The sequence below is a fragment of the Nelumbo nucifera genome, chromosome 5 (genome assembly GCF_055504915.1).
Source record: "Nelumbo nucifera cultivar China Antique chromosome 5, China Antique-T2T, whole genome shotgun sequence".
In the NCBI taxonomy this organism is placed as follows: domain Eukaryota; kingdom Viridiplantae; phylum Streptophyta; class Magnoliopsida; order Proteales; family Nelumbonaceae; genus Nelumbo; species Nelumbo nucifera.
The window spans coordinates 79,195,279-79,222,294 of NC_142653.1; the positions used below are offsets into that span (position 1 = coordinate 79,195,279).

The window sequence follows — 27,016 nt, forward strand, 5'->3', positions numbered from 1 at the left end:
GCAGGGGAGGGAATTATTTTAATGTAACGTGGTTCAGCGATGTGCTTCTAGTTTCTTCTGTAATTAAAGTCGTCTCCGTCGTTTCTTCCTCCCTTCTGCGACGAGGAAAACCCCTGAAACCGTCTCAAGAAATTCATAGACAGAGAAAGTAAAGATTGAGGCAGGGAGAGAGCCGACAAAGAGACGAAGGTGGGAGGAGGAAAGAATGCCCCCGACTGCGGTCGCTGTCGAGGCGATCAGTGCGGCGGCCAAACAAGCTGAGCAACTTAGGAAAGACGGCAATACTTACTTCAAGAAAGATCGTTTCGGAGCCGCCATCGATGCTTATACTGAGGTGCCTTTTCATTTTTTATCTTGTTTAATTATTATTAACCAGTCGGATTAAATCATTTCTTGTCGCGCCTATGACTGTTATTCTAGCTTTCCCCAAATCCATTAATCATGTTCTCATTCTTTGGCATTATTTCGTGTCTTTTCCATGAATTTGTATGTCTTATATAACATTCTATGGTTTTTTGGTTAATTTATTTATATTTTTTTGGTATTTTTTCTCCTCCTTATTTGAACCTGTCATAATCTGTTTCGGGTTTTAAATTTGGAATTCATTTTTTTATTGTTCTTTGATTTTTCAGGCCATTACTCTTTGCCCAAATGTGCCGATATATTGGACGAACCGTGCGCTTTGTCATCGGAAGCGGAAGTTTGTGTTAATTAATATGACTCATCCTTTTTAATTTTCTATGTTTCTTTCTGATCTTCGTGATGGTAATTTTGTTTTGTTTTGATTCCAACCTCCCAAATACCGCAATGTTTTGGTAGCGATTGGCTGAAGGTCGAAGAAGATTGCAGGAGAGCCATTCAGCTTGATCATAGCTCGGTCAAGGTTCCAATCCTTTTCTTGTTTCTTTTTCATTCTTTGGTTCATTATATTGGTTTATGATGGCTTGGTCGATTTTAAGTAGCTTTATTTTACTTGTCTGCATTGTGTCTTGGTGAACAGTGAACTTCTTCTGTTATAACTTAGAAGCCCACTGATTCATGCAGAATTGATGTTGTTTTCTAATGCTGACATTTATGTAATTAGCACCAGAAGACTTGAACTTTTCATATCCCTTCTTCGATGCACTCTAAACATGTGCCGAAATCTGTAAAAGACAACTCCTTCAATAACTCTTCTTTTATTAACTCTTCCATTAATCCATTCTTTCTTTTGAGATGTGACCCCAATACTTATACCATAACATTTGGCAAATTTTCATTAACCATGCACCATTTTGCTGTCAGTGGCATTATATGCATTCATTGATGAAAGAGATTAAGCATATGTAGTATCAAGATTTAATTTAGGGAAAATTCCACTTTAGTACCCTGAACTTTTTGGGTAGTGTCAAGTTAGTACCCGAACTTTCAAGCGTGTCAAGTTGGTCCCTGCCATTAACTGACCGTCAGTTATCTGTTGAAAATGTCAAAACTACCCTTCAAAAGATTGTCTTCTACCTTGAGATTGAAAAGGTTATCTTCAAAGAAAAAGAGAAAAAATATGAAATATGATGGAGGGAAACAATAACTAAAAGCAAGGAAATAACTAGACAAGAATGTGTTTCAGATCTAAAGGTAGAAGACAATGACTTCATTAGTCTAGAATCTCAAACACCTCAACTGGTTCAGTCTCAAGGTAGAAGACAATGAACAATGTCTTCTTTTGAAGGGTAGTTTTGGCATTTTCAACAGATAACTGACGGTTGATTAACGGCAGGGACCAACTTGACACTTTTTAAAAGTTTAGGTACTGCAGTGACATGTTTGAAAGTTTGGGTACTAACTTGACACTACCCCCAAGGTTCAGGGTACTAAAGTGGAATGTTCCCTTTAATTTATAGAGTCCATCACATAAAGTGCCAATGCCAATAATACAAGATTTTATTTTTCACTTGCTTTTCATTAATTTAATCAGAAATCAGAACATGCTTTAACTTGTAATATGTAGAATGTAGGTACTGTTTATGGAAATCAAACTCTTAGTAGGTCTCATTCTATTATGATTCATATAAGTTTGTCCATTTTATTGTTTTGTAACAAATGCCTGCCTGGGTCATGTAAGCATACATATTTTGTGTTGTATGATCCTTGGACCTTGTAATAGTTCTACTTCTATTGACAGTTTGCCTCATCCTACATGTGGTGATTTTTTTTTGTTATTTTTCTAATTGCTTTCTACACATCTTCTCTTTTCTTTGAAAGTCGGTGCTTGGAACATGTTAATTATTTGCTTCCTGAAAAATATGATGTGATCTGCATAAGCCATTGAGTTTTGCATATGTTTTCATGCTTGTATACAAGGCTCACTATATGATGGGACTTGCATTATTACAAAGGGAAGAATATGCTGAAGGAGTCAAGGAATTGGAGAAGGTACCAATATCTTTTTGTAAAATTCTTTATTTTTAATTTTTTTGGTATTAGTTCTGATGCTTATTGGCTCTGCTATCCATTTTATACTTATATGTTTTAATCCTTTCTTCTTTGTTCTTTTCCATTTTTATTTGTTTTTATCACCCCTGATGTTATAAGATTGGTTCTGTGGTGGTGTTTCCTTTTTTTTGAAGATAAAATAAACTTTATTAAAGAAAAACAGAAGAGTACAAGAAAGGTGACAAGTAGTCACCTGAAAGAAGAGCAATTCAAAGTCCAAAAAACAATCTGACCCAATCCAGCAAACACTAAACCCACACACCCAAACCTCACCTTAAATGAACAAACAAAGAAGAAAGCCAAGGCTTGAAAACCAGCCCCCCCTTAATCGTCAACTACCTATTTCAGAAACAAGACAATGCCCACCCAAACCAAAAAAATAAAATGACACTTCCTGACCTTTCCACACCTGGAATCCCTATAATTAATTTTAGGCTTTAGGGAAGGCTTGGCATTGGATATGTTGCTTCTCCTAGGGATTTGGAGCTCGTTCAATGAGACCTAACTAGAGAAACTGGGTATCAGCTGTAGGGTAGCTTCAACATAGCTTTGAGGTGGTTGAAGATTGATAGAAGGAACAAAAATTGGGAGAAGATTGATATAGCTTGAATATTAGTGGAAGTTGAAGATGTAGAAGATATTCCAAGGTCTGTGGAGTTGATTTTTGTAGGGGAGACTTACATTTTGAATCGGTCGTAGAAGGAGAGGACTTGATGTTTTGGAGGGCGAAGAATTTCTCCACCTCTTCCAAGGACTGCTCAGATCTCAGCTTGATGGTGGCGATGGTCTGCACTGCAGGATAGAGACTTTTCCTACTGATGAGGCCTCTGTTGGGAAGATGAAGGGTTGCCCTGAGGTTGAAGACAATGAAACAGAAAGGGCGGAGTGTAAAGAAGTAATTTCCATTATAGGGGCTGAACTGGTTCCTTTTAATAAATGGCAGGGGAACGATGTGGCAGAGAGAGAGGAGAAGCCGAAGAGTCAGTAGTCAGTTTGTTGGAGGAACATGTTATTCCCTTTTCAACTTTCGAAGGGACAAAAAGGCCTATTGGGGTCCACACTACTCTGAAGGAGATAAGTGTGTGTAATGGGATTAGACACGTAGAAGGAACTATTGGAAAAGATGTGGGGATATGCAAATTAAGGGAAAAGTTATTAGCTGTTCCTTTTGATTCAATACACTTGAAGGAAGCTGTTGGTAGTGGGAGAGAGAATCACTCGCAATTTTCAAGAAATAGGAGCCCCAAAATTAATACGGGGCACAAATTCCTTAAGGAAAATAAGGGGGAAGGCACAAAGTTTAAACAAAGGAACAGGAAAAGTTTGTTCCCAAGTTATAAAAGTGGCTCACCCAATGATTGGATTTGGGTCATTACCAAGTTTGAGACCCAAAAAAGTGGTTGCGAACAATGAGGTTGAGGTGGCTCTCTCCGGTCTTGAGAGGCTTCCTAGTTCTGAAGCTGGTAATGCTAGCATAGTTCAAGGGGCGCAGGGAGAAGGAAGACCAGAGTGGGCAGGCATAAAGTCAGTGAACCATTCAGGTATGTCTATTCTTTTTAGTGCTTTTGAAGTTGTGGTAACTCCTAATGAGGTGCAAGGAATGGGGTGGTATCTGCTGACCAAAGTTTGGGACAATGTGAGGGAGAAAAGTGTGTAAGAATGTAAGCTGGGGGGAAGAAAAGAAAGGAAAATTAAGAGGGGGAGAAAGGAGCAAGAAGGAGGAAGGAGGAAAGGGAAGAAGTGGGTGGTAGTTAGGTTAGGTTTACAGAGGCCTGCAATTCAGGGGAGAAGGGTACAGGAGAGAGCGCCGGTATGGACATTAGCGATAATCTTCTTAGAATTGATATCCAAGTTGGCAAACTTGGAGTGGACCTAGGTCGGAAGAGATTGGTGAACAATGATGGGGATGAAGGGGGGTTGGCATTGGCAAAAAAGGTCAAAGAATCAGGCAAGTTCCAAATTGCTCATGTTTCAAAATTTTTTTCAAGACTAGAAGACGATTTGATTGGCGCTGGTCCTACAAACAAGTTAAAGAGAGTTTACAGGAAACGTGGGCCTAGGCTCAAAGGCACAAAGAAGAAGCTCGGTGAGAAGGGGGACACTGAGCCTCAAACTTTAGAGGGATGTGACGATTGGAAAAGTTTAGGCTTATTTTTCTTTGGAGGAGAAGAGTTTGCTTAAAAGGGCTTTTGAAGTTTTTGAAAGAAGTAAGAGAGTAGAAAGCCTCAAAAAGCCTACTGTTGATGAAGGTGGAGAGGCATGGTATGAAGATCGGGATGGGCAAGATGAAGATTTTGATCGCAAAGATTAAATTTGTCTTGGTTGGGGTTCTTTCTGGTATTTTTTTTTTGAGTTGTAATGTCTAATTTGCTGTTATGTTTGTGTGGTTAGGTGTTATCTTAACACCTATCCTGGTGCTTGTAAGCTTTTTATTTTTATTTTTAATGAATTTTCTTTTTAATCTTCAAAAAATAAAAAAATAAAACATAGCTTTGAGGTGGTTCGGGGATGCATTTAGGGTTGGATGATTTATCCTAGGGACGGAAGCATCTTTCTTCCTTTAGGAGAGATCTTGTAGCCAACAGGGCAACAAGAATGAAGGACAATGTAGCAATATGGCTTTCATCATGATATACTTTTTTTTTATCAATAACTTTGAAAATTTCATTAATTAAGATGCTTTAATATACAATAAGAAGTTACAAAGAAATCAGCATAGAAGCTGACCCAGGACAGAATTACAAATGTGCTCAAAACATATATGTTCTTTGAACCCCTTGCTTTGCTAAGCTATCAGCCAAGCTGTTGGCCAACCTCCTAATCCAACCCACCTGAATAGACATATTTCTTGACATCCATTTGAACCTTCTGAAATCATTCTTCAGATGCCAGGTCACTCCTTCCCCTTTTTGCAACCATTTTATCACAGTTTTTGAGTCTCCCTCGATGATCAGTCTTTTAATCCCCAGCTCTTTGGCCTTCTCAACCCCATATACTGCACCTAGAAACTCTGCCCTAGCTACATCACCCTCCTCCACAGGACCGGAGAATAAAGCAATAATGGAACCATTTTCATTTCTAATGGCCCCCCCAATACCTGAAGGGGCCTGGGTTACCCACACAACTCCCATCGAAATTCAGCTTCTTCCAACCCTTTGTTGGAGGGGACCAGGTCTCACAAACCTGTCGCCTCATAGTTGATGAAGCAGTAACAAGTTCCCAAACCCTGAAGAAGTCTTCAACTTTAAAATCTGAAAACTGCTTTAAACTTTTTACCCAATGTGCCACCCTCAATGTTATTGTTTCCACTAAAGCCTCCTTGCATTTTTCTTTACTTCCAAATATTCTATCATTTCTTTCCTCACAAATGATCCAACGTATTGCTGCTCTAGTGCACCTCCAAAGAATCCTTCCCCTCCTTGTCTTACCACTGCAACCATTAGGGTTGAATACCTTCCAACCAGTCAGGAGAAGACCACCTGCACCCAAAAAGGGAATTAAACCAATTCCAAATAAAACTGACAAAAGGGCATGATAAAAGAAGGTGGATAGCAGTCTCACCATTCAACTTACATAGGACACACCAGTTAGGGGACAAGCACCAATTTGGCCTTTTCCTTTGAAGTACATCAAAGGTATTAATACAACCATGAAAGACTTCCCAACAAAAAGCACTGATTTTAGGGGGAATAGGATGGCACCAAATTTCTTTGACTGGAAACTGAAGAGAAGACTGTGGCAACCATTGAATGAAGAAAGGATTTACAAGAAAAAGATCCATCAGAGTTAGGACCCCAAATTCTAGAATCTGACCCACCTTCCCCAAGAAAACTGAATTCAGCAATCCTAACAACTCAGAGACTGCAAGCAGTTCAAACTCTCTGAGATTCATATTAAAACCAAGGTTCCAATTTAATCCTGGAAGGTGAGAATGATGGTTTGCGAAATCAGAAATAGGCTTACCCTTGAACCTAGACAGATCACAAAGAGAAGGAAATTTCTCCCCCAATCCACAAATCCTCCCAGAATTTGATTTTACTACCAGAATACAAATCATACTTGATAAAATTAAGGAACATAGGGAGGACATCATGGATGCCCTTCCAGGGAGCAGCCAAGTTAGCCCTACGTAGACAGCCAACATCCTATCCGTTGCACGACATGCCATGAATGCTTGCAACTACTTTGTGCCATAATTTCTCATTTTCATTTGGAAACCTCCAGAGCCATTTGCCCAACAAAGCCTGATTCTTCATTCTAACATTACCAATTCCCAAACCCCCTTCCTCTTTCAGTTTACTCACCTTCTCCCATCTAACCAAATGATCCTTCTTTTTTTCCTCTGGCTCCCATAGAAAATTCCTCATGGTTTTTTCAACTTTCCTCACTATCCTTTGTGGCATCCTAAACACTGACATATAGTCACTGGGAGATTTGCTAAAGTGGATTTAATTAGGGTTATTCTCCACCCCAATGAGATATAATTTCTTTTCCACGCCACCAATCGTTTCTCTATCCTTTCCACCACCGGAGACCAAAAACTAGCAGATCTAGGATCATCTCCAAAGGGTAAACCCAAGTATTTCATTGGCCACTCACCTTTCTCACAACCTAGGGAACTTGCCAGAAATCTCACTTCATCTTCTTCAATGTTGACTCCAACTAGTAAGCTCTTTGACCAATTAATCCTCAAATTAGACATCCTCTCAGAGAGATCCACAACCACCCTCAAAATTTCCCATTCCCTCCCTACTTCCTCCATCACAAAAAATAAGAATGTCATCTGCAAACTTCAAATGAGTTAATAAAATGTTGTCCCTCCCAACTGACCATCCTTTGAATAACTGCACACCATATGCTCTTGAAATCAATTTACTTAATGCTTCAGCAATCAGGGTAAACAGAAAAGGAGAGAGGAGGCCATCTTGTCGAAGCCCACGGAATCCTTCAAAGAAATCATAAACTGTCCCATTAACTATAACTGAAAAATGACAAGTTTGCATGCATCCCATGATTCATTTACACCACAAGTTTCCAAACCCACATCTCCTCATAATTTCAATCAAGAATTTCCAATCCACTAAGTAATAGGCTTTTTCCAGATCCAACTTGATAGCCACTCCCTTCCTCTTTGATCTTTTATGAGCCTCCACTCATTCATTTGCAATTAATATTTGGTCAATAATCTATCATATCCTGCATAAAGGCCCTTTGAGCTTGAGAAACTAAATGGAAGATCACCTTTTTAATCCTCAGAGACAACACCTTTGCAATCACCTTGTAAATACAAGTGACCAGACTTATTGGTCTGAAGTCCCCTGTTTGGTTAGCATTATTCTTTTTTGGGATCAGAGCTAAAAAAGTAGAATTCATTCCTGGACTTATCACCCCTCTCCTGTACAACTCATTAAACACCTTGACCAAATCTCCTTTAATTATCTCCCAACAATCTTGATAGAATGCCATTGTGTAACCATTGGGTCCTGGAGATTTTGATCTGTCCATTGAAGAAACTGCCTCCTTAATCTCTCCCTCTTCAAACCTTTTTTTCCAAAAATTGGACTTGATTCTCATCCAAAGTCTCCCAATCAAAGCCTTCAATTCTCCACCTCTCACTTAGGGGTCTTCTATAAATTGACCTAAACCTAAAATGCTCTACAAAAGTTTTAGCAATCTCATCTTGATTCGTGATCTCATTTTCCCCCACCACTAAAGAGTTAATCATGTACTTCCTTCTCCTTTCGTTTGCAATGGTATGGAAAAATTTTGTATTTCCGTCACCTTCTCTAGTCCATCTTTCTCTTGACTTTTGCTTCCAGCATGTTTCCTCTCTCAATAAGGTCTCCCCTAGTTCTTTCCTCAAATTCCACCTCAACTCCTTATCACTAACATTTAAAATTCCTTCCACCTCTTGCTATTTATTGCCTCTATCTGAGAAATCAACTCCACCTTCTTCTCCTCCAATCTCCCAAACTTCACCCTGTTCCATTCCTTGATCTCCTTTTTCAACAATTGAAGCTTCTTAAGGAACTTTTGGCCTTCCCGCATTGCAGGTGTTACCAAACTATTCTACTAAACCTTAACTTTCTCTTTAAAATCCAGGTGAGTGAGCCACATATTTTCAAATCTGAAAAGGATTGGGCCACCATCACTGGTTCTCTCAAACAAACAAATGGGCCAATGGTCTGAGGTGACCCTAGGTAGATTTCTCCCGACTAAACCTGGCCAATGCTCTTCCTAGTCAGGTGAGACTAAAAACCTATCAAGCTTGGATAGGATGGGGGAACTTTGAAGGTTTGACCAAGTATAACAGGATTTCCCAAGAGTAATATCTCTTAACTCGAAAGCTTCAATAAAGGAGTTTAACTTTCTCGTGCTCAATGTGGTTCTCTACCTGCCTTCGGTTGTCTCACTAACAAACCTAACTACATTAAAATCTCCCCCTAGACACCAAGGTCCATCCTAGAGACCCCCAACCTCTCCAAGCTCCTCCCACAAATTCTTCCTTTCTTTATATGAGATAGGCCCATAGACATTTGTGAGAACCCATTCAAATCCGTCTTGCACGCCCTTCAACTTAATAGAAACCGAGTATCTGCCTACTAGCTCTTCCAAATAGACCTGGCAAAAATTTGACCGAACCTACGAACCAGGCCCAACTCAACCCGAAAAAATAGGGTTAGGGTCTCATATTGAGTTACTTGAATTTGAGAATGACTTGACCCGACCCAACCTGGAAAAAACTGGGTTGGGTCATGGGTCAACCCGTTGACCCGATTGTTAGGTCTAATTGGGACTATTTATGCATTGTTAGAAGTTTCAACTCTTTAATTTTTACTATTTAGTCTTTACTCTTTATTGTTTACTCTTTGAATTGTTAAATGTTCAAGTTTTTCATTTTATATTTAGAATTTTAAGGTTAATTCCTTTAATTTTGGTATTTTTCATGTATTTATTCTTTATTTTTTAAATTTTAATTATTTTTTGGGATGACCCAAATTGACCCATGGGTCAACCCTAACCCAAACATTTAGGGTTAGGGTCTAGCATTTGGCAACCCAACCCGAAATCAACCCGAAGTGTCTTGACCCAACCCGAACTCGGCCGACCCAACCCAATTGCCAGGTCTACTTCCAAACATTGAACTGTTTCTTCCCTCCACATTGTTATGATACCCTCTGAGGCACCCCAAGAGGGAGCGAAGCTCTAATTAATATTCCTCTCTCCCCACACACTTATCGACTTCTTATCAACTTCTTGAATTTTGGATTCTTGAATTAGAACAAAATTAGGTCTCTCCTTCCTCAATACCCCTTTGACTACTACTCTTTTTGTGGCACTGCCTAACCCCCTTACATTCCAACTAACAATCTTCATGATCACAACAATTCTCAACCCAGCCCCCCTCCATCCTTTAGACCTCCTCTCCTCCTCCCTCCCCTAGCACTGAACTCCTTATCCCTTTCCACATCCCTAATGAGTTTTTCAACTTCATTTAGCTTCTTTCTCCTCTTGCCCCCCTTTTTTTGCTTGCCTTCTTTTGAGATTCCTTTTCTTTGATTTTTTCCACTTTCAACCCCATTTTTTCAGCCATAACCACCACAGGATCCATAACACTCTGATCTTCTTGACTTCTTTTACTTTTTCCCTCCTCCTTCTTTTCTTTCTTCTCCTTAGTTAAGACCCTTCCAACCCCCCGTCACTCTCATCTTTATGTGAATGAATCAATTTGGCGGTTTCTTTGTCCCCCTTTGTACCCATTCCCTTATCAGTCCTTGCTCCTTCCTTGTCCTTCTTCCTCCTTTCACCCCAAGCCTCAAACACACCCACCCCTCCTTCCTCTCCCATTATCTGTCTCACATTCTCTCTTTCTGGTAGATTCACAGGCAAATCATGGTGTTGGATGGGATCTGGATATACTGTAGGATCAACATGACACAAGTTAGCATAAAAAATTAAACCAATAGAGTTATCAAAGTTACTAGAAGGTTGAGAAGAAAGAAGGGCAAGCGTCTTAGACACAGGAGTTTCGGTGCCTTTTTCCTTTTGGTACCTCTCCAAACCCCCAACTTCAGAACTTGTACCCCCTCCCAAAGTATCTTCTGTAATCTCCTGGTTCTCCTGCTGAAACACCAACTTATCATCATGCTCCTGTCTCTCATCTGGGATTAGTTCCTTACCCCCTTGGGCACCTCTATTCCCCTCCTGAATAATTGGACAATCCTTCACGCCACTAACCGGTGACGGCCGCAAAACAACATCTCTGTTCGTAGTTGAAAGAAATACGTCTTCAACTTGTGGTTTTCCCTTTTTTATTGCTACCTCCTTTTCATCAAAGAGTGAACCAATATGAAAATCATCCCCACTCTCTACACCAAGGATTAAAGTATCGGTATCGGGTATCGTATGGACAACTCAGATATGGATACGGATACGGATACGCTTTGGAAACGCATGGATACGGATGAAAAGATGGAAACACATGGATACGCTAGGGAAATACATATGGATTTCATAAATATATTAATCACACTAAATTCAAGATCAAAATGATAAAAAATAGTATATAAATACATGAAAATGTAAATATTAAGGATATATATGAAGAAATATATTATGATTAATGAACCGAGATGCATAATTTTATTTATAGTGCATCAATCAAGAGTTCAAGACACTAAACATATGCACCTATTATATTTTAATTATTATATCAATTATCTTTTATTTTACTATTTTAATTTTTTAACTTTAAGAAAAATTTCTAAGATATATCAATTAATAATTTATAAAAATATAATCTTAACATAAAGTATATCAAATTTGTTAAAATTTCTAAGATGCATATCATATATAAATTCATAGTTTTTAATTACTAACATAATTGTTCCATTATTAATATTTTTGTTTATATAAATTTTATGAAATAAAAAATCATTTTTTGAAATAAGTGTAGATTAGTGGATTTGATAGGTTCAATTTAATATTATATTCTTCAATATTTTGTATATAATATTTTTATTTTTTTTTGTAAATAATAAATATGTTGTTATTACTTATTAATGTAAATTAAAATATTAGTTAATAACTAATAAAAGTATATAAAAATTTTAAGATTTATGTCATGTGCAAATTTATAAATTTTAAGTATCAAAATAATTATTCTATTATTAATATTCTATTTGTATAAATTTCTTGATATAAAAAAAATCATCTTTTTTATATAAATGTGGATTTGATACATTATTTATTTTATTAGTTTATAAGATACTATTTTTAAATATTTTTTTTTTTTACTTTTAGTTAGCGTTAAATATAAATGTGTGTTTTGTTTAAATTGCATGTGAATAGAAAAAGTTAATAAAATTTATTGTATTTTACTTTATATCACAAAACATAGCACGACTTACTGGTTTGGAAATGCCATGAATTCTATTCTGCGTGAGGCGACCCGGGTTCGAATCACCTTATTCGCGATTTTTTATAGAGTTCTGAATGATGCAGTGCGTATCTGTGCGTATCGGCCGATACAATGCGATACAGGCCGATGCGCATCCGTATCCGTTCAATACGTATCTGTGCGTATCGGCCTTTGTTTTCTATTTGGGTGCAGATGGAATCCTCAGGATGTGGTGGGCCTTTTTGATCATAATTTCTTGGGACAACCAACGGAAAGAGGAAGATTACTCTGGAAAGCAGTGAGGGCAGCTGTGGTTTGGACTATTTGGGAAGAAAGAAATTGAAGAATTTTCAGTGATAAGAGTAGGACTCAAGCAAAAATCATTGATTTAATTAAGATAAAAGCTTCACACTGGGTGAAAACATTGGATGACTTCCAAATCTTTTCATTGAATGATAATTTGAGAACCTGGAAAGAGTTGGCTTTATTGGCTCAAATAAAGGAAAGACTAGTCATGGATTGGAAACCCCAGACCCTTAATTTCCTAAAACTCAACTTTGAAGGAAGCTTTATTGGCAATAGCGGATTGGCTGGGGTAGGGGTGTTGTTATAGATCCAGAAGGTAAGGTGGTGGCTTTGTATTCAGGACCTTTGGAGCTTGGTGATGCATTGACATTAGAACTGGTCAGTCTACTGCAGGGGTTACAGTTTGCTAAACAATTGGGTATGCACAATCTAGAGACTAGAAACAGTACCCAGTTCTCTTGGGTCTTCCAACACAAATTTAGGGAGATTGAAAGCTCAAAAAGGGAGATAAATGTTGCTTTTAAGTGGGTGAGAGAATGACAAATGGAATGACAGACTCTTTAGCCAAACAAGGGGCTGTAAGATAGCAATTGTTTTGGGCAGATCTGTAATCTTTTGTTGTTATGGGGTGGAAGTTATACGTATACCCCATCTCTTGTAATTCCTAAATTTGCTTCAATAAAATTCCTTTCCTGCTGAAAAAAAATGTTGTTTTGAACCAATGGGCCACCATCACAACAATATTTCAATTACGACTACTATTGTGAGACAGACACTCTTCTTTAAAAAACTACAAAAAATTCTGTCATTTCTCTCTTCCCAAAGTGCCCATAGAAAGGCAGCTCTAGTTCAACTGTAAAGCATTTTCCCTCTTCTAATCTTTGGAGAGAACTAACTATGTCAAAGAGACTAGGCAAGTCACTTGGAGAGGACCACCTGCACCCAGAAAGGTTAAAATTCCTAAATACCAGAGGAGGAGTTTGCCGTTGTGACCGGGCTTTTGAGTTATCTTGGTAATGTCTGTTTGGGTCCCCTTACTTCAGATAAATGGGTTTGGTCTCCTCATCCTAAGGGATCCTTTTCGTCTGTTTCCTTCTTCAAGTCTCTTTATCAGTCTCCTAACCCTCCAGTGTTTCCCTTAAATGAAGTTTACAGGTCAGGCCCCCCTAAAGTTAATGCGTTTTGCTGGGAAGTGTTCTACGGGAAAGTAAACACTTTGGACAAGTTGCAAAAGAGAAGATCCTTTCTGTGTTTATCCCCGTACTGGTGCATTTGTTGCAAATTTAATGGTGAGGATTGCTATCAATTATTTATTTCCTGTCCTTTTGCTACAAAACTATGGGATTGGTTCTTCTTTTTGTTTGGGTCCAAGTGGAACCTGCCTTCAGAGATATATTTGTTATTTGACCCATCTAGTTTTGTGTGGGTCAAAAAAGAAGATTTGGGAGGTACCAAAATGGTTTGCAATAGAGGGAAAGATTTGTGGGAGAATCGATTTGTGATTTCAACAAAATAAAAAGTTGAGAGTGTTTTCTGATGGTAGATTCTACTGTGTTTGGCTCGTGACCTCCATTGAAGCAGCTCTGTGGAGGGGCAGGCGCAGATAGGAATATGAAAAGTTTGAGAGTGGGAGCTTTGTAACCAGGGAGTTGTTTGACATTTTAGGTTCCATGAACAGCTGCATTAAAGGAATAGAAAGCTTAAAGATTTTGGGGCTTGAAGCCCATTTTCCTGAGAACAGTTTCGCCTTGAATCCTGATGTGCAGATTGGAATGTGACCTGTTGTGCAAGAGGGTGTTGGTAGAAGAAAGACTTTTTGAAGTGCTTTGATGAACAGCTTTGTGATAAGCAAGGAAAGGGAGCTAGACCGGCAATTGTTAGCAGGCAGGTTGGATTTTAATTCAGTTCATGACAACTGTGACTCTGGTGGGGACAAGAGTCAAATTAGGGTTGGGTCATGTAGACATGTTTATGATTCTGGGTTAGGCCTTGAGTTGGGACTAGAAGGTTCGATGGGATATGACCCATTAAATAAATTGGGTGAGTTTGGGCCTGGTTTTTCATCTATGCTTTTTGACGATGGGGCAGATTTTAATTTTAATTTGGATGGTGGTCCAAATGGTGTTGCACCTTTGGTTGAGGAGCACATGACAGTTTATGAACACGTGAGTTTGGGGGGCCCGAAACATGGGAGTTGGATGAAGAACTAAGGATGCTGGGTTTTGGTCCCATAGAGGAAGGAGTTACCAGAAGGTTGGGTTGACAGAGTTTCTGAGGGCAATGAAAGGAGCAGATTTTAAAAAGTTCTTAAGTAAGCATGATGGGTTATGAAAGAGGAAGTCCAAAACATGGGATTGGGTGATAACCAAGTTTGTTCGTGAAGAGTGTTTGCATTTTGCAAGTGGTTGTCCAAGCTTGGAGGGATTGAAGGATGAGACATAGTCAGAGAAGGAAGCATTAAAATTTCAATCTGTTTTTGTCTAAAGAGGGAGATGTTCATCACAATAAGGACACAAGTTGGGCAGAAGCTTTTCAACAGAGAAGGTTTCGATTTTTTTTCTTTAGTTGAGGTCGCAACTCATGCCTCTCCAAGAGTTGCTTGCACTGTAATCTCTTGATAATAATAAATTAATCATTTATCCAAAAAATACCAGAGGCAAAGGTGGAGATTAGCAAGCAATATTTTAAAATGTGGACGTCCTGGAGGCATGACTCGAGGCATTCTACTACCTAGAGGCGTGAGGTGTAGTTCAGAACGTAAAAGGTGTAAGCCTCCCGATCACAAGCCTCCTTAAGAGGAGGGGGATGAAGAGGAAGGGGAGGAGGAAGAAGAGGAAGGAGGATCTCATTTTTCTTTATTTTTAATAAAAGTCTTTTACATTAAGAAGAATGAAGATGCATAGCACTAGTTGAAAGGGGGGGGGGGACTTGTCGATAACTAAGGAAGGAATGCAATGTTGTTTAAAATAATTAATCTTTATTTTAATAATTTGTTATGAAAATAATTTAGTGATTTGGATTAATTATAAATTACTGCTAATTACTTAATAAAATAATTATTTTTTCCATATTATCTGTTAGTGTTCTATTTTAGTTATTTTACTATATTAATGATAAAATGTTGCAATTTTTGTAAGTATTACTTAAATATTTAAAATACTTAAATATTAGTAAATATATAAAATTAGGCTGTAGTCACAATTAAATTAATCTAAGCCTGGGGGATGTAGTCATAATTAAATTAATCAAGTGGGCCATCATGGGGTCCATCTGGAGTAAGCTAGTAGGAAGAGACAGTGGAGTGCTTGGAGGAATTGGTAGGGAACTTTATTGTTTCATTAAAATTAAAGAACATGGATGATATACTTCTTTGGGTATTGTCAAATGTTTATGGCCCTACTCTTATAGAAAGAGCATCATGATGTGGAAAGAGTTGGTAGATATCAGAAGTTTGTGGGAAGTCTCTTGGTAGTGGAGGTTTCGATGTGATGAGATTCTTAGGTGAGTCCAATGATTCAAGGCAAAGGATAACGACTAGCATGAGAAAATTTAATAGCTTCATTAAGTCATTTGATATTAAAGAAATATCCTTGAAGCAAACAAAATTCACTTCGTAAATTTTCAAGAGAATCCCATTTTTTCTAAATGGATAGATTTCTTTTGACGTTAGATTGGGAGGAGCATTTGGATAGACTTTTGGGGATGGCCTTTCCTAGACATACTTAAGACCATTGACCTATTTGTAAGCTTCAAGAGAGAGATGGTGAGAGCTCCTTACCTGTTCAAGTTTGAGAATATGTGGCTCACTCATCCAAGGTTCTTGCAAAAGGTGGGGAGAGCAAGAGACATAGGTGAAGTGGGAAGGAATGAGATTTTATAGAAAAATTATAAGCTTTGTGTTTTGGAGCAGCTACAGTAACCCGAACCAGTGAAGAAGGAAGAAGAAGATGAGGAAGAAGACAAGAGAAAGAGAGAACAGGAGGGTTTAGTCGAAACTGCTTAGTTTCTCATTCAGTCGACCCCCTAATGTTTATTAGGTTCTAATTACACTTACAAAGACTAAACTGCCCTCACTTAAGTGTGGGCAGAGTACTCTAATAAAACAGCCACATAAGCAAAGTACTTAACTGACATGAGATTACTAAACTACCCCTATTCGGCTCACTCTAACACTCCCCCTCAAGCTGGAGAATATATGTCATATAATCCCAGCTTGTTACATAGATAGTTCACTTTCCCTGAGTTTAGAGCTTTTGTAAACAAATCTGCCCATTGATCATTCGAGCCCACATGTTCTGTGTTTATCTCTCCAGTAAGGACCTTCTCCCTCACAAAGTGGCAATCAACCTCTATGTGCTTTGTTCTCTCATGAAATACAGGATTGGATGAGATATGGAGTGCAACTTGGTTGTCACAATTTGTTCTACAAGAAATCTTGTGACATGGAAGAGTGAAACCCAATTTCTTGTAGAAGATTCCTCAACCACACTAACTCACAGGTAGTATGTGCCATGGCTCAATACTCAGCTTCAGCACTACTTTTGGCCACAACCGTTTGCTTTTTACTCTTCCATGTCACAAGATTTCCTCCAAGAAATGTGCAATAGCCCATAGTAGATCTTCTATCATTCACTGAGCCTGCCCAGTCTGCATCTATATACCCCACTACTTCAAGTTTTACTCCTGGTTTATACAATAGTCCACGGCCTGGAGCTCCTTTCAGATACCTCACAATTCTAAGAATTGTATCTTAGTGAGGTATACGAGGGTTCTGCATGAATTGGCTCACCACACTGACTGCAAAGGATATGTCGGGTCTCGTGATAGTCAGATAGTTCAGCTTCCCCACTAGTCGTCTATACCTTCCAGGATCTTCAAATACTTCTCCTGTATCACTGCTCAACTTAACATTTGGTTCCATAGGGGTCTTAGCCGGTTTTGCACTTAACAGTCCTGTTTCTTCCAATAGATCAAGAACATAATTTCTTTGGCATAGATTTACACCTTGTTTTGACCTGGCAACCTCTATTCCCAAGAAATACTTCAATGTTCCAAGATCTTTTGTTTGGAAATGATTTTGCAGAAATACCTTTAATTTGCCAATCCCTAATTTATCACTGCCAGTAATGACAATATCATCCACATAGACCACTAATAGAATCTTCCCAGCTTCTGAGTCATAGCTGAATACTAAGTGATCTACCTGGCACCACTTCATTCCAAAACTCTTCACCACTTCACTGAACTTCCCAAACCAAGCACGCGGCGATTGTTTCAACCCATAAATTGCCTTCTTCAATCTGCATATTTTACCATCCTCCCCCTGAGCAGCAAACCCAGGTGGTTGCTCCATATATACCTCTTCCACAAGGTCACCATGGAGAAAGGCATTCTTTATATCAAGCTGAAATAGAGGTCAATCATACATAACTGCCAGGGAAATTAGTACACGAACAGAACCAATCTTAGCCACCGGATAAAATGTCTCCATGTAGTCCACTCCATACAACTGTGAGTAACCTTTAGCAACAAGTCTAGCCTTCAGACGCTCCACACTACCATCTGGCAAGTATTTCACAGTATACACCCATTTACAGCCCACAGCATGCTTACTAGGTGGGAGAGTAGTAAGTTCCCACGTTTGAGTATGTTGAAGAGCAGAAAGTTCCTCCTCCACCGCCGCCAATCAGGTGAACTGAGAGCTTCTTGAACATTGTTAGGTATGGAAATAGAGGATAAAAGGGAAATAAACTGGCGATGTGAGGTAGAAAGACGAGATAATGAAACAAAATTGGAAATGGGATGGAGGGTAGAACTGCGTTTACCTTTCCGTAAGGCAATGGGTAAGGTCTGAAGGTTCAACAATAGGAGCCATGAGAGGATCCGTAGATGAGGTAGAAGCTGGAGGAGGGGCCGGTGTCGTTCGACGTGTAAACACTTGCCAGATTGGTGGACGTTCGGTGGTGATCTGCACGGGATGAGGTGATGAGTCTACTCCAACAACAGCATCTGGAACTGGACCATTGACAGGAAGAGGAAGAGGAAGGACGGGTGGAGACGAAGGCGCTTCAGGACTTGAGAAGAAGGGGACTGACTCAAAAAAGGTGACATCAGGGCAGACATAGCACTTCCGGGTAATGGGATTATAACACTTGTACCCTTTTTGAGTTCGTGAGTAGCCAAGGAAGACACATTTAATTGAGCGTGCATCTAGCTTGTCTATTCCAGGGCTCAGATTGTGGGCAAAGCACACACAACCAAAGACACGAGGAATTAATGGGAATGGAGATAAAGTGGGAAACAAGATAGAGAAGGGGGACCGACCATGAAGGATGAAGGAGGGCATCCGATTAATGAGGAAACATGCAGTGAGTACAGCATCACTCCAAAACCGTTTAGGAACATTAATGTGGTGAAGAATAGACCGACAGTTTCAAGAAGCTGACGGTTCTTCCGTTCAGCTACCCCATTTTGTTGAGGGGTGAATGCACATGATGTCTGATGAATAATGCCATGTTGTTCTAAATACTGTTGAAATGAAGTAAGAAAGTATTCACGACCATTATCTGAACGGAGAATTTTGATTGGAACACCAAATTGTGTGCGTATTTCAGCATGGAGTTTTTGAAAAATGGAAAACAATTCACTTCTTTCTTTCATTAAGTAAATCCATGTCATTCTTGAACAATCATCAATAAAGGAGATAAAATACTTGTACCCATTATAAGACTCTATTATGATTGGACCCGAAACATTTGAATGAACCAAAGAAAAAGGACTCAACATACGACTCTCAACTCTTGGACTGAAGGACACACGACGATGTTTCCCAAACTGACATGACTCACATTGCAAAACTGACAAATGACTCAATGACGGGACCAAAATCTTGAGAGCCTTGAGAGATGGATGTCCCAATCGGCAATGCCATTGTAGAGGAGTAAGTGAAGTCTGAAGAGCAATTGAAGATCCACCACCGTCAAGATAATACAATCCACCAGCTTCATGCCCCCCACCAATCTTCTTCCCCGTCTTGAGATCCTGAAAAACACAAGTGGAAGGAAAGAAGGTAATAGAACAGTTAAGAGCTTTGGTTATTTTACTAACAGACATAAGATTAAATGGAAACTTAGGGACATATAAAACAGATGATAAGGGCACAGAAGCCATGTCAACATTACCAACACCACATATGGGGGATGAGGACCCATTGGCAAGTGTAACAGTTTGTGATGTGGAGGTTTCAGAAAGAGAAGAGAACACACCTGGAGTCCCGGTCATATGATCTGAGGCTCCAGAGTCAATAATCCAGGGAGAGGTTTTAGATGACATGCAAACAATACTTGATTGGGCAAGTGTGGCAGTGGTATACTGTGAAGTAGTTTGAAGGAACCGTTCATACTCATCACGCGGTACACTCACCATCTCCCTCCTAGAGGTAGATGTAGATGTAGATGTGGGAGGACTTCGGTCTGCCGGTTTACTGTCACTGATATCAACCTCACCTACTATAGCATGATTAGCCCATTTAGAGGGAGGGCCATGTAGATCATAACAGAAATTCACTGTGTGTCCCTCTCTACCACAATGAGTACATTTCCTTGTAGAGTTATTCTTCCCTCTGCCACGGCCTCCCCCTGAGTCACGACCACCCCGACTAATCATGGAACTGCCACGGCCTCCTCGGGGAGCATGACCTCCCCCTCTTGTACTATGTCCAACCCCTCTAGCTGTCACAAGTGTTGATCTATCAGACTGTGTGGAGTTCTTTGTCTGTTCCAAAGAAATTCTACGAAGCCTTGAGAATACTTCCTCAAGTGTAGAAAGAGTAGAGCCCCCCAATATTTGGGTTCTAACTGGTTCATATTCCGACTTCAGCCCCACTAAAAATCTTGTAACATCTAGTTGCTCCCTTTGCTGTTGCTGAACTTTAATATCTGGATTAAGGGGGTGATAGACATTGAGTTCATTCCTTATATTCTTCATGCAGGCATAGTACTCTTCTAGTGTTTTGGTTCCTTGTTGTAAATCAAAATACTCCTGATAAAGCTGATACACTCTTGTTGTGTTATCTTGTCCAGAATATAGCTTCTTAGCATGCTCCCATATATCCTTAGCCGTATCAAGGAACATGAAGTTGGCACTAATTTTGGGTTCCATACTATTCCACAGCCAGGTCATGATTTGAGCATCTTCTTGTTCCCAATCATCAAAAACCCTGTAGAGTCTTCCGGTGGCTTCTCATCTCTTACATGCTTTACTTTCTTCTTTGCCTTGAGAAACACTTCCACTGATTTAGCCCATGGAACATAGTTCTCCCCATTCAGCTTAATTGAGGTCATTTGTACCCCTAGGTAGTCGGAGGAAATTACCACACTAGGTTTCTGATCATTGTAGCCATCTCTTATTGCTGCCATTGTACTCTTTCACAGTTGCCTCTAACCTTACTTCTCAGCTACAAGCTGATTGATGTTGTTCAATTCGATACTTCAGCACCTATTGCAGCCCCTAAACACAACAGTGGGAGCACACACTTGTTCTTCTTCACACTACTGCTGACTTCACACACCTACGACCCACATAAGCATCACAAGCACCACAACACAACAGTAGGCCCTCTTACAACCACTCAATAAAAAAAATTGTGCATCACAAGCACCACAACACAGTCAAACTGCTACACCTAGTTCAGACTTGTTTAACACACTTAAGAGGGCATTACACAACCACAAGGAGCTTGGCAAGGTCACTGCACTCCACCTTACACCACTCGGCCACTTACAGCAGCCCTAACACCACTCAACAACTCACAGCAGCCCTACACCATTCGGCTACTGCACACACAGCCCTTCCTAGGGCAACAATGAACCTAGTTCTCTAGGTTCTAATCAGTACTAACTGATTCTTGAAGGGTTCCTACCCAGAAATACCAGCAATACAAAAGGACTAAATAACCAACCTTCCTTTGAGAGTATCAGCCAACCATTCACTGCTGAAATCACCTTCCTTGATGAAGAAAACTGTGCGCAGCAGAGAGCAACGAGCTGTGATGTCTCGGACCTAGGGCGAACCAGCTCTCTCCATTAACTAACCAGAAACGAGGAAGAAGGTGTCACGAACACAACTGAGATGCTTTACAAGCAGAAGCAGGTCAGAAACCTCGCTCTGATACCATGTTTTGGAGCAGCTACAGTAACCCGAACCAGTGAAGAAGGAAGAAGACAAGAGAAAGAGAGAACAGGAGGGTTTAGTCGAAACTGATTAGTTTCTCATTCAGTTGACCCCCTAATGTTTATTAGGTTCTAATTACACTTACAAAGACTAAACTGCCCTCACTTAAGTGTGGGCAGAGTACTCTAATAAAACAGCCACATAAGCAAAGTACTTAACTGACATGAGATTACTAAACTACCCCTATTCGGCTCACTCTAACACTTTGAAAGCAAGAATTAAGGAATGGAATAGAATTCATTTTGGAAGATTGGATGAAAAGAATGAAAACTTGATAAACCAAAATGAGGAATTGGATAGGGTCGAAGAGTATGGTCTATTGAATGAAAATCTAAGAAGGGAGGAATGGAGCTTAGAAATTGGACAATACCTTTTTTATAATAATAGGAAAATTTCATTAAAATAAAGCATCAATACAAACAGTCTGGTGTTGAGAGGACACAAAAGACCATTTACAGAACATTCTCAAGATTGGACATCAATAACATTCTAGAAATTAGACCCTAACTCTAAAGCATTCACTTCGGAAAATTCAGGTAAGATGAGCACCCAATCAATGACATCCCTTCCAATAGATGCCATAATCTTCTCTAACTTCCACTGCTTATCTTTAAACACACTCCTGTTTCTTTCTCTCCAGATAGACCAGCAGACAGAAAATGGTAAGCAACTCACAATTTTAGCTTTCTTACTCCCCCTAAATGACAGCCACTTAGAGAAGATGATATCAACTGGAGACTCAGGAGAAACAATTGCACCCCGAATAGAGCTGATTAATATTTCCAACACATTCCAGCCAACCTGAAGGACAACAAATGGAAAACTGTTTCCTCACTCTGCCTGCACATAAGGCAGATATTTGCCAAACAAAAGCCTCTGGACTTGAGATGATCTGTGGTAAGGATACTATCCATGGCCACCAACCATGCAAATGCTTCCACCCTAGGTGGAATTGGATTACTCCACATCTGTCTTCACCCAACTGATCCCTTATCAAAGCTAAATATAAGGTCTTCACCGTGAATTCCCCATTCTTACACTCCTTCCACCTTGGCTCATCCCTTGAAGAACTAGACATCTTTGATTTTTCCAAGACTTCCAACAACCTATCACATTCCTCCCCTTGCCAATCCCAAAGAGGCCTCCTGAATTTAGGACTCCATATCACCTTATCCCCCATCATCTCATAATGTTGGCTAATGGAAACATTATGGTCAACCAGTCTGTACAGTCTTTGACACAACTCACTCAACCTACCCACTCCACACCAGTCATCCTTTCCAGAATTTTATTCTAGCTCCATCCTCAACCAAGAAGCAAGTGAGATTTTTAAATTCTTGGTTAAACTTCATGATTCCTCTCCAAACACTTGCCCTAAACGAGGACAAGACTTCTCTTGATTCCATCCAAATCCAACCACCACTCTCCTCCATAAAGATTCCTTCTCCTACTCTAAGCCGAACAGCCTGAACCTGCACAGCCGTTTACCTAGCAAAGCCTTATTGAAAGTCCTCAATCTTCTAATCCCCAAAGCCCCACTCTTTGGCCTGCACACCAAGTCCCAACTGACAAGATTCTTAGATTGAAAGTCCTCAATATTCTTAGATCCCCCCAGATCTTCCCATAAGAAATCCCTTTGCGTTCTTTCAATCTTCTTAACCACTTAAGCTGGAATTTTCAGAAGAGAGATGTAGTATGTTGGCAAACTATAAAGGACACTTCTCACCGAAGTAATTCTGCCCCCAGTGACAAATACTTAGCCTTCCACCTGCCAAGCTTTTTCTAGGAATATTTGAAGTTGCTTCTCAAAATATCTTTGGCTTTAACAGATCTTATTATTTTGATTTTTTCTAGAATTGTGATTTCCACCATGTTGATTTTTTTAACAATGTGAGGAACTTCATCTCTAGTCTTCATCAAATACAAAACATGCAAGGTTCAAAATATTGATGCACCCCAATACACCGGAAGGAGTGTCAATACTTTGAAATTTGAACCTTGCATTCCTATTTTTCTTTTAGTTTTTGTTCAAAATTTTACAGGGGGGCTATTTTTATATGTTTTAATTATAAAAAAAAAGGTTTCTCAACACCTTAAAATAGGTGTATCATATACTAAAAGATAGGATATCCACACAACAAAGAGAATAAGGTACTTGTATCCATTTGTGTAAAAAATTTGAACCTTGCAGCCATTTGTATTGAGTAATTAGTTTCCAACTTATGCATCAATCGTGATGCAGTTAGCTTAGTTCTCATGCCATAAACAAGATTATATTTATATTAAGGAGTGTAAATTACAATGATGCTCATAAGATGGCCCCTTATTACAATAAGCCCAAAGTTACATAATTACCCTCACTTAACAGGATTGATGCTTTGCATCCTTGACTATTAAATGTGATGTCTTCATTAGACAATTAAATAACTAAAAACAAGTAATTAATTAAAGTGGTTATTTCTTGTTTAGGCATTGGATCTTGGGAGGGGTGCACATCCTAAGAGTTACATGGTGGAAGAGATCTGGCAGGAGCTTGCAAAAGCAAAATATATGGAGTGGGAGCATGCATCTACTGTGCGTTCGTGGAAGCTGCAAAACTTGAAGTATGTTACTAGTGTATTTTTTGAACTTTAATTTTCAGTATTGTGTAATTCTGTGCTTCTTTTGGAGATTCCTTTGGTAGGTATACCTGTACATTCATTTTTCTTTTTAAGTTTCCCTTTACACGTACTACATGCTGGAATTCTTTTGCAGAGAAACTTGTGAAAAAGCTCTTAATGAGAAACATCTTTTTGATGCTTCTCAAGTGGTGGATCTTACAGATGAATCTGAGACTGCTCGCCAAGAACAACTGGCATTTCTGAAGGAAGTGTTCAGAAAAGCTGTGAATTCTGACATACCAACTGAGGTGAGCATTCAAGACATAGACATCTTTCATGTAACTTTTCCTTCGTTCTTCAGGTATAAGTTGGAAACTTCAGGTACCGGACTACCTATGCTGTAAAATTACACTCGATATATTCCGTGATCCTGTCATCACTCCAAGTGGAGTTACATACGAAAGGGCAGTGCTGCTTGATCATCTTCAGAAGGTGACTTCTTTTTCATTTTACAAATTGATTACAAGGCAGCTAGCAACTTCGTGTGTTTCTTGTGTTGATCTTCTAGTCCATTTGAATTAGGTTGGCAAGTTTGATCCGGTCACACGTGAACCACTAAACCAAAACCAGCTCGTTCCAAACCTGGCTATCAAGGAAGCAGTCCAAGCTTTTCTAGACGAGCATGGCTGGGCTTACAGGATGGATTGAGAGGTGATTTGCTCAAGTGGGGGAAGGTGCTCAGATTTCTTATTGTTCTTTGCTATGATTTGGCAATTTGAAGAAAGCAATGGTCAAAATGTGGTCTGCAATGTTCTTTATTTATAATGTACTATCATTTTTCTCTCTTGTTCATCATAAGGATGTCTTTGTTTGGTGTTGTACAGGTGGTAAACTAACTGTATTTCTGCAGGTTTGTATAGTTCGGTATGAAACTTTATTCAGTAGAGGATGCAAAAACTATTTTAGTAGTATGTCCAACCATGTCTAGTCAAAGTGGCGTAAAACAAAAGTTTAGTCCAAAGTGGGAAGGGTGATTGGTCCCCGAGAAAAAAATAACGTTCTTAAGGGGCTACCGGGTGATTAGTTGTTCTTGGATACTTGAGATACTACAGTCCCATTAAATGTAATTGCAACTAGAAAGGTTTACTGGTCATTCTTGATTGTGTTGGTTATTATTCTAAGCTCCATGAGTTTCTTGATAATAATAATAATTAACAAACTCCATAGTTTTGAAGGAGTTAATGCATGGATACAAATCAAAATTAAAATGCATAAGAATTGCATAATAACTATAAGCAAAGAACTATTTATCTTCTTCCCCAACTTGACAACCAGAGAGTGGCTTGAGTCTTCATCAACACCCTTATTCCTTTCCTTCTCTTTCATTTTTCAACAGGAAAAAAACATGTAGTACGAGTCTGAAATAAAGAGTGCCACGAAACTCAACTAAACTCCAGGATGATATTAGGGGTCTATATTTAATGGGATTTGCCTGGTAATTAGATCCGTTGGAACTGTAGGCACAGCTCCATTTCAAGGAAACTATGAAAGGCTTTGGATATTAAATATTAACAGAAGGGATTGAGTTGAGATTATTTGATCTGTTTGTTTACTCCACTGCTATTATTCTTTTGGTTGGCATTGATGAAAATGCAGAGAAATTGGCGTTTTGAGTGTTTTGGATGGAAATATTTCAGTTCAAGAAAGCAGTAAAAGAGAGTTGAATGATCATCAATCTGGAAGCTATTAGGGTTTTTTGTATATTCCAGTGGTTATTTGGGACGTTTTGTTTGAGAAATCCTATCATACAAGCTGAAAATTCTAGTGAAATATCAAATATTCCAGAAGATATTTTAGATTGCATCACTCATGAGAAGTGATTGGAAGGCATAGTGCCATACCCGAAGCTCATACTATTAACAGTAGCTGTAACCCAATAGAGGTGACCATCTAAAGAACAAAGAAGGCGATTTTCTGAGTTCTGATTTCTGTTATTCACATGAGAAAAAGAGAGGAATAGGAGTGTCGGTGAAGTTGTCAACGCTCTCTGGTTGTCGAACCCCAAGAAGATGAGCAGTTCTTCCCTTTTTTTATCCTTCTTTTTAATTTAAAATATGTTTTGTAAATAAATACATGACGCGGCAAACTTCCTGTTTAATTTTCTAGCACATGTAACCAAGGTGTCCATGCGAACTAAAACGTGTTCAAATCTGATTAGAAGTGCACCCAGGCACACACCAAACCCAGTGCAGGGAATCCGGACTCAGTCGGGGACCATTATTAAAACTAGGGAGTTATGATGTAATTTGTAAACATGGGAGGTTGGAAACCTTGAAATGTGATTAATGAGGCGCCGTTTGGCACTAGACGCAATGTCAAATTATTTAAATTAAAATTGGGGGTTAGGCAACCACTCACTTCGTTCAAAGACCGCTCAAGCTATTCATCTTCCATTGTTACTACTCCTTTCTTCTCTATTATCTTGTAACTTTTGATTAGAAGAAAATGGTCGAGCAGCTTGACTTGGAACATCTGCGAAAGTGGGCAGAAGAATTGAAGAGTCAATAAAAAGGGGAGGATTTTGCCTCCCATGCCTATTACAATTAAGAAAGATGGTCGGTTTGATAGCATTGGTGGGGAGGAATTGTTGTGCTTCTACAATGCCTTCAAGAAGGAGATCATATACCGCTGTCGCGAGTCTGATAGTGATGAGTTCTATAATTGGACAAATTCAACGTTGGAGAATCCAATGTTGACTAAGATCTTATGGTTTTCTTTTAGCACTAGATTGTTTCTATTGGTTCATTGGTATTGCCAAAGAGAAGGGGGTTGAATACGTGGAGTCTCTATTGGTTCACTGGTATTGCAGGACCCATACCTCTATGAGTTCGTTCTCTTGCGTATTAGGGCACCCTTACCCCAACTGAACCGGAAAATGCAAAGTCTATCCTTAAGGCTGCGTTTGGAAAATGATGCAAATGGAGTCTAAATCCCAATTTAGGGTAAA

The 27,016-nt window shown here is 39.2% G+C and overlaps 1 protein-coding gene across 5 annotated transcripts; it reads left to right on the forward strand.

The window, feature by feature from the left end:
* On the forward strand, positions 1 to 25,159 carry CHIP (carboxyl terminus of HSC70-interacting protein). 5 transcript variants are annotated; one of them, XR_016076268.1, is made up of 9 exons: positions 1 to 334; positions 633 to 706; positions 820 to 883; positions 2,341 to 2,412; positions 23,879 to 24,012; positions 24,164 to 24,317; positions 24,391 to 24,501; positions 24,592 to 24,835; positions 24,920 to 25,159. XR_016076268.1 is itself a non-coding variant. In XM_088887800.1 (9 exons), the coding sequence occupies exons 1-8, from the start codon at positions 206 to 208 to the stop codon at positions 24,715 to 24,717; spliced, it is 864 nt and encodes a 287-aa protein (XP_088743926.1). In that variant the 5' UTR covers positions 1 to 205; the 3' UTR covers positions 24,718 to 24,743; positions 24,920 to 25,159. The 5 variants fall into 5 exon arrangements, 3 of the variants coding, with proteins under 3 accessions (XP_088743926.1, XP_088743927.1, XP_088743925.1); XR_016076269.1 differs by having other exon boundaries at positions 633 to 700; XM_088887800.1 differs by having other exon boundaries at positions 24,592 to 24,743.
* The last annotated feature ends 1,857 nt before the right edge of the window (positions 25,160 to 27,016 follow it).

Coding starts and splice junctions, on each gene's coding strand:
- CHIP (XM_088887799.1), top strand. CDS start 206: ATGCCCCCGACTGCGGTCGCTGTCGAGGCGATCAGTGCGGCGGCCAAA. Junction 335..632: donor CCATCGATGCTTATACTGAG/GTGCCTTTTCAT, acceptor TTGATTTTTCAG/GCCATTACTCTTTGCCCAAA. Junction 707..819: donor CATCGGAAGCGGAAGTTTGT/GTTAATTAATAT, acceptor ATGTTTTGGTAG/CGATTGGCTGAAGGTCGAAG.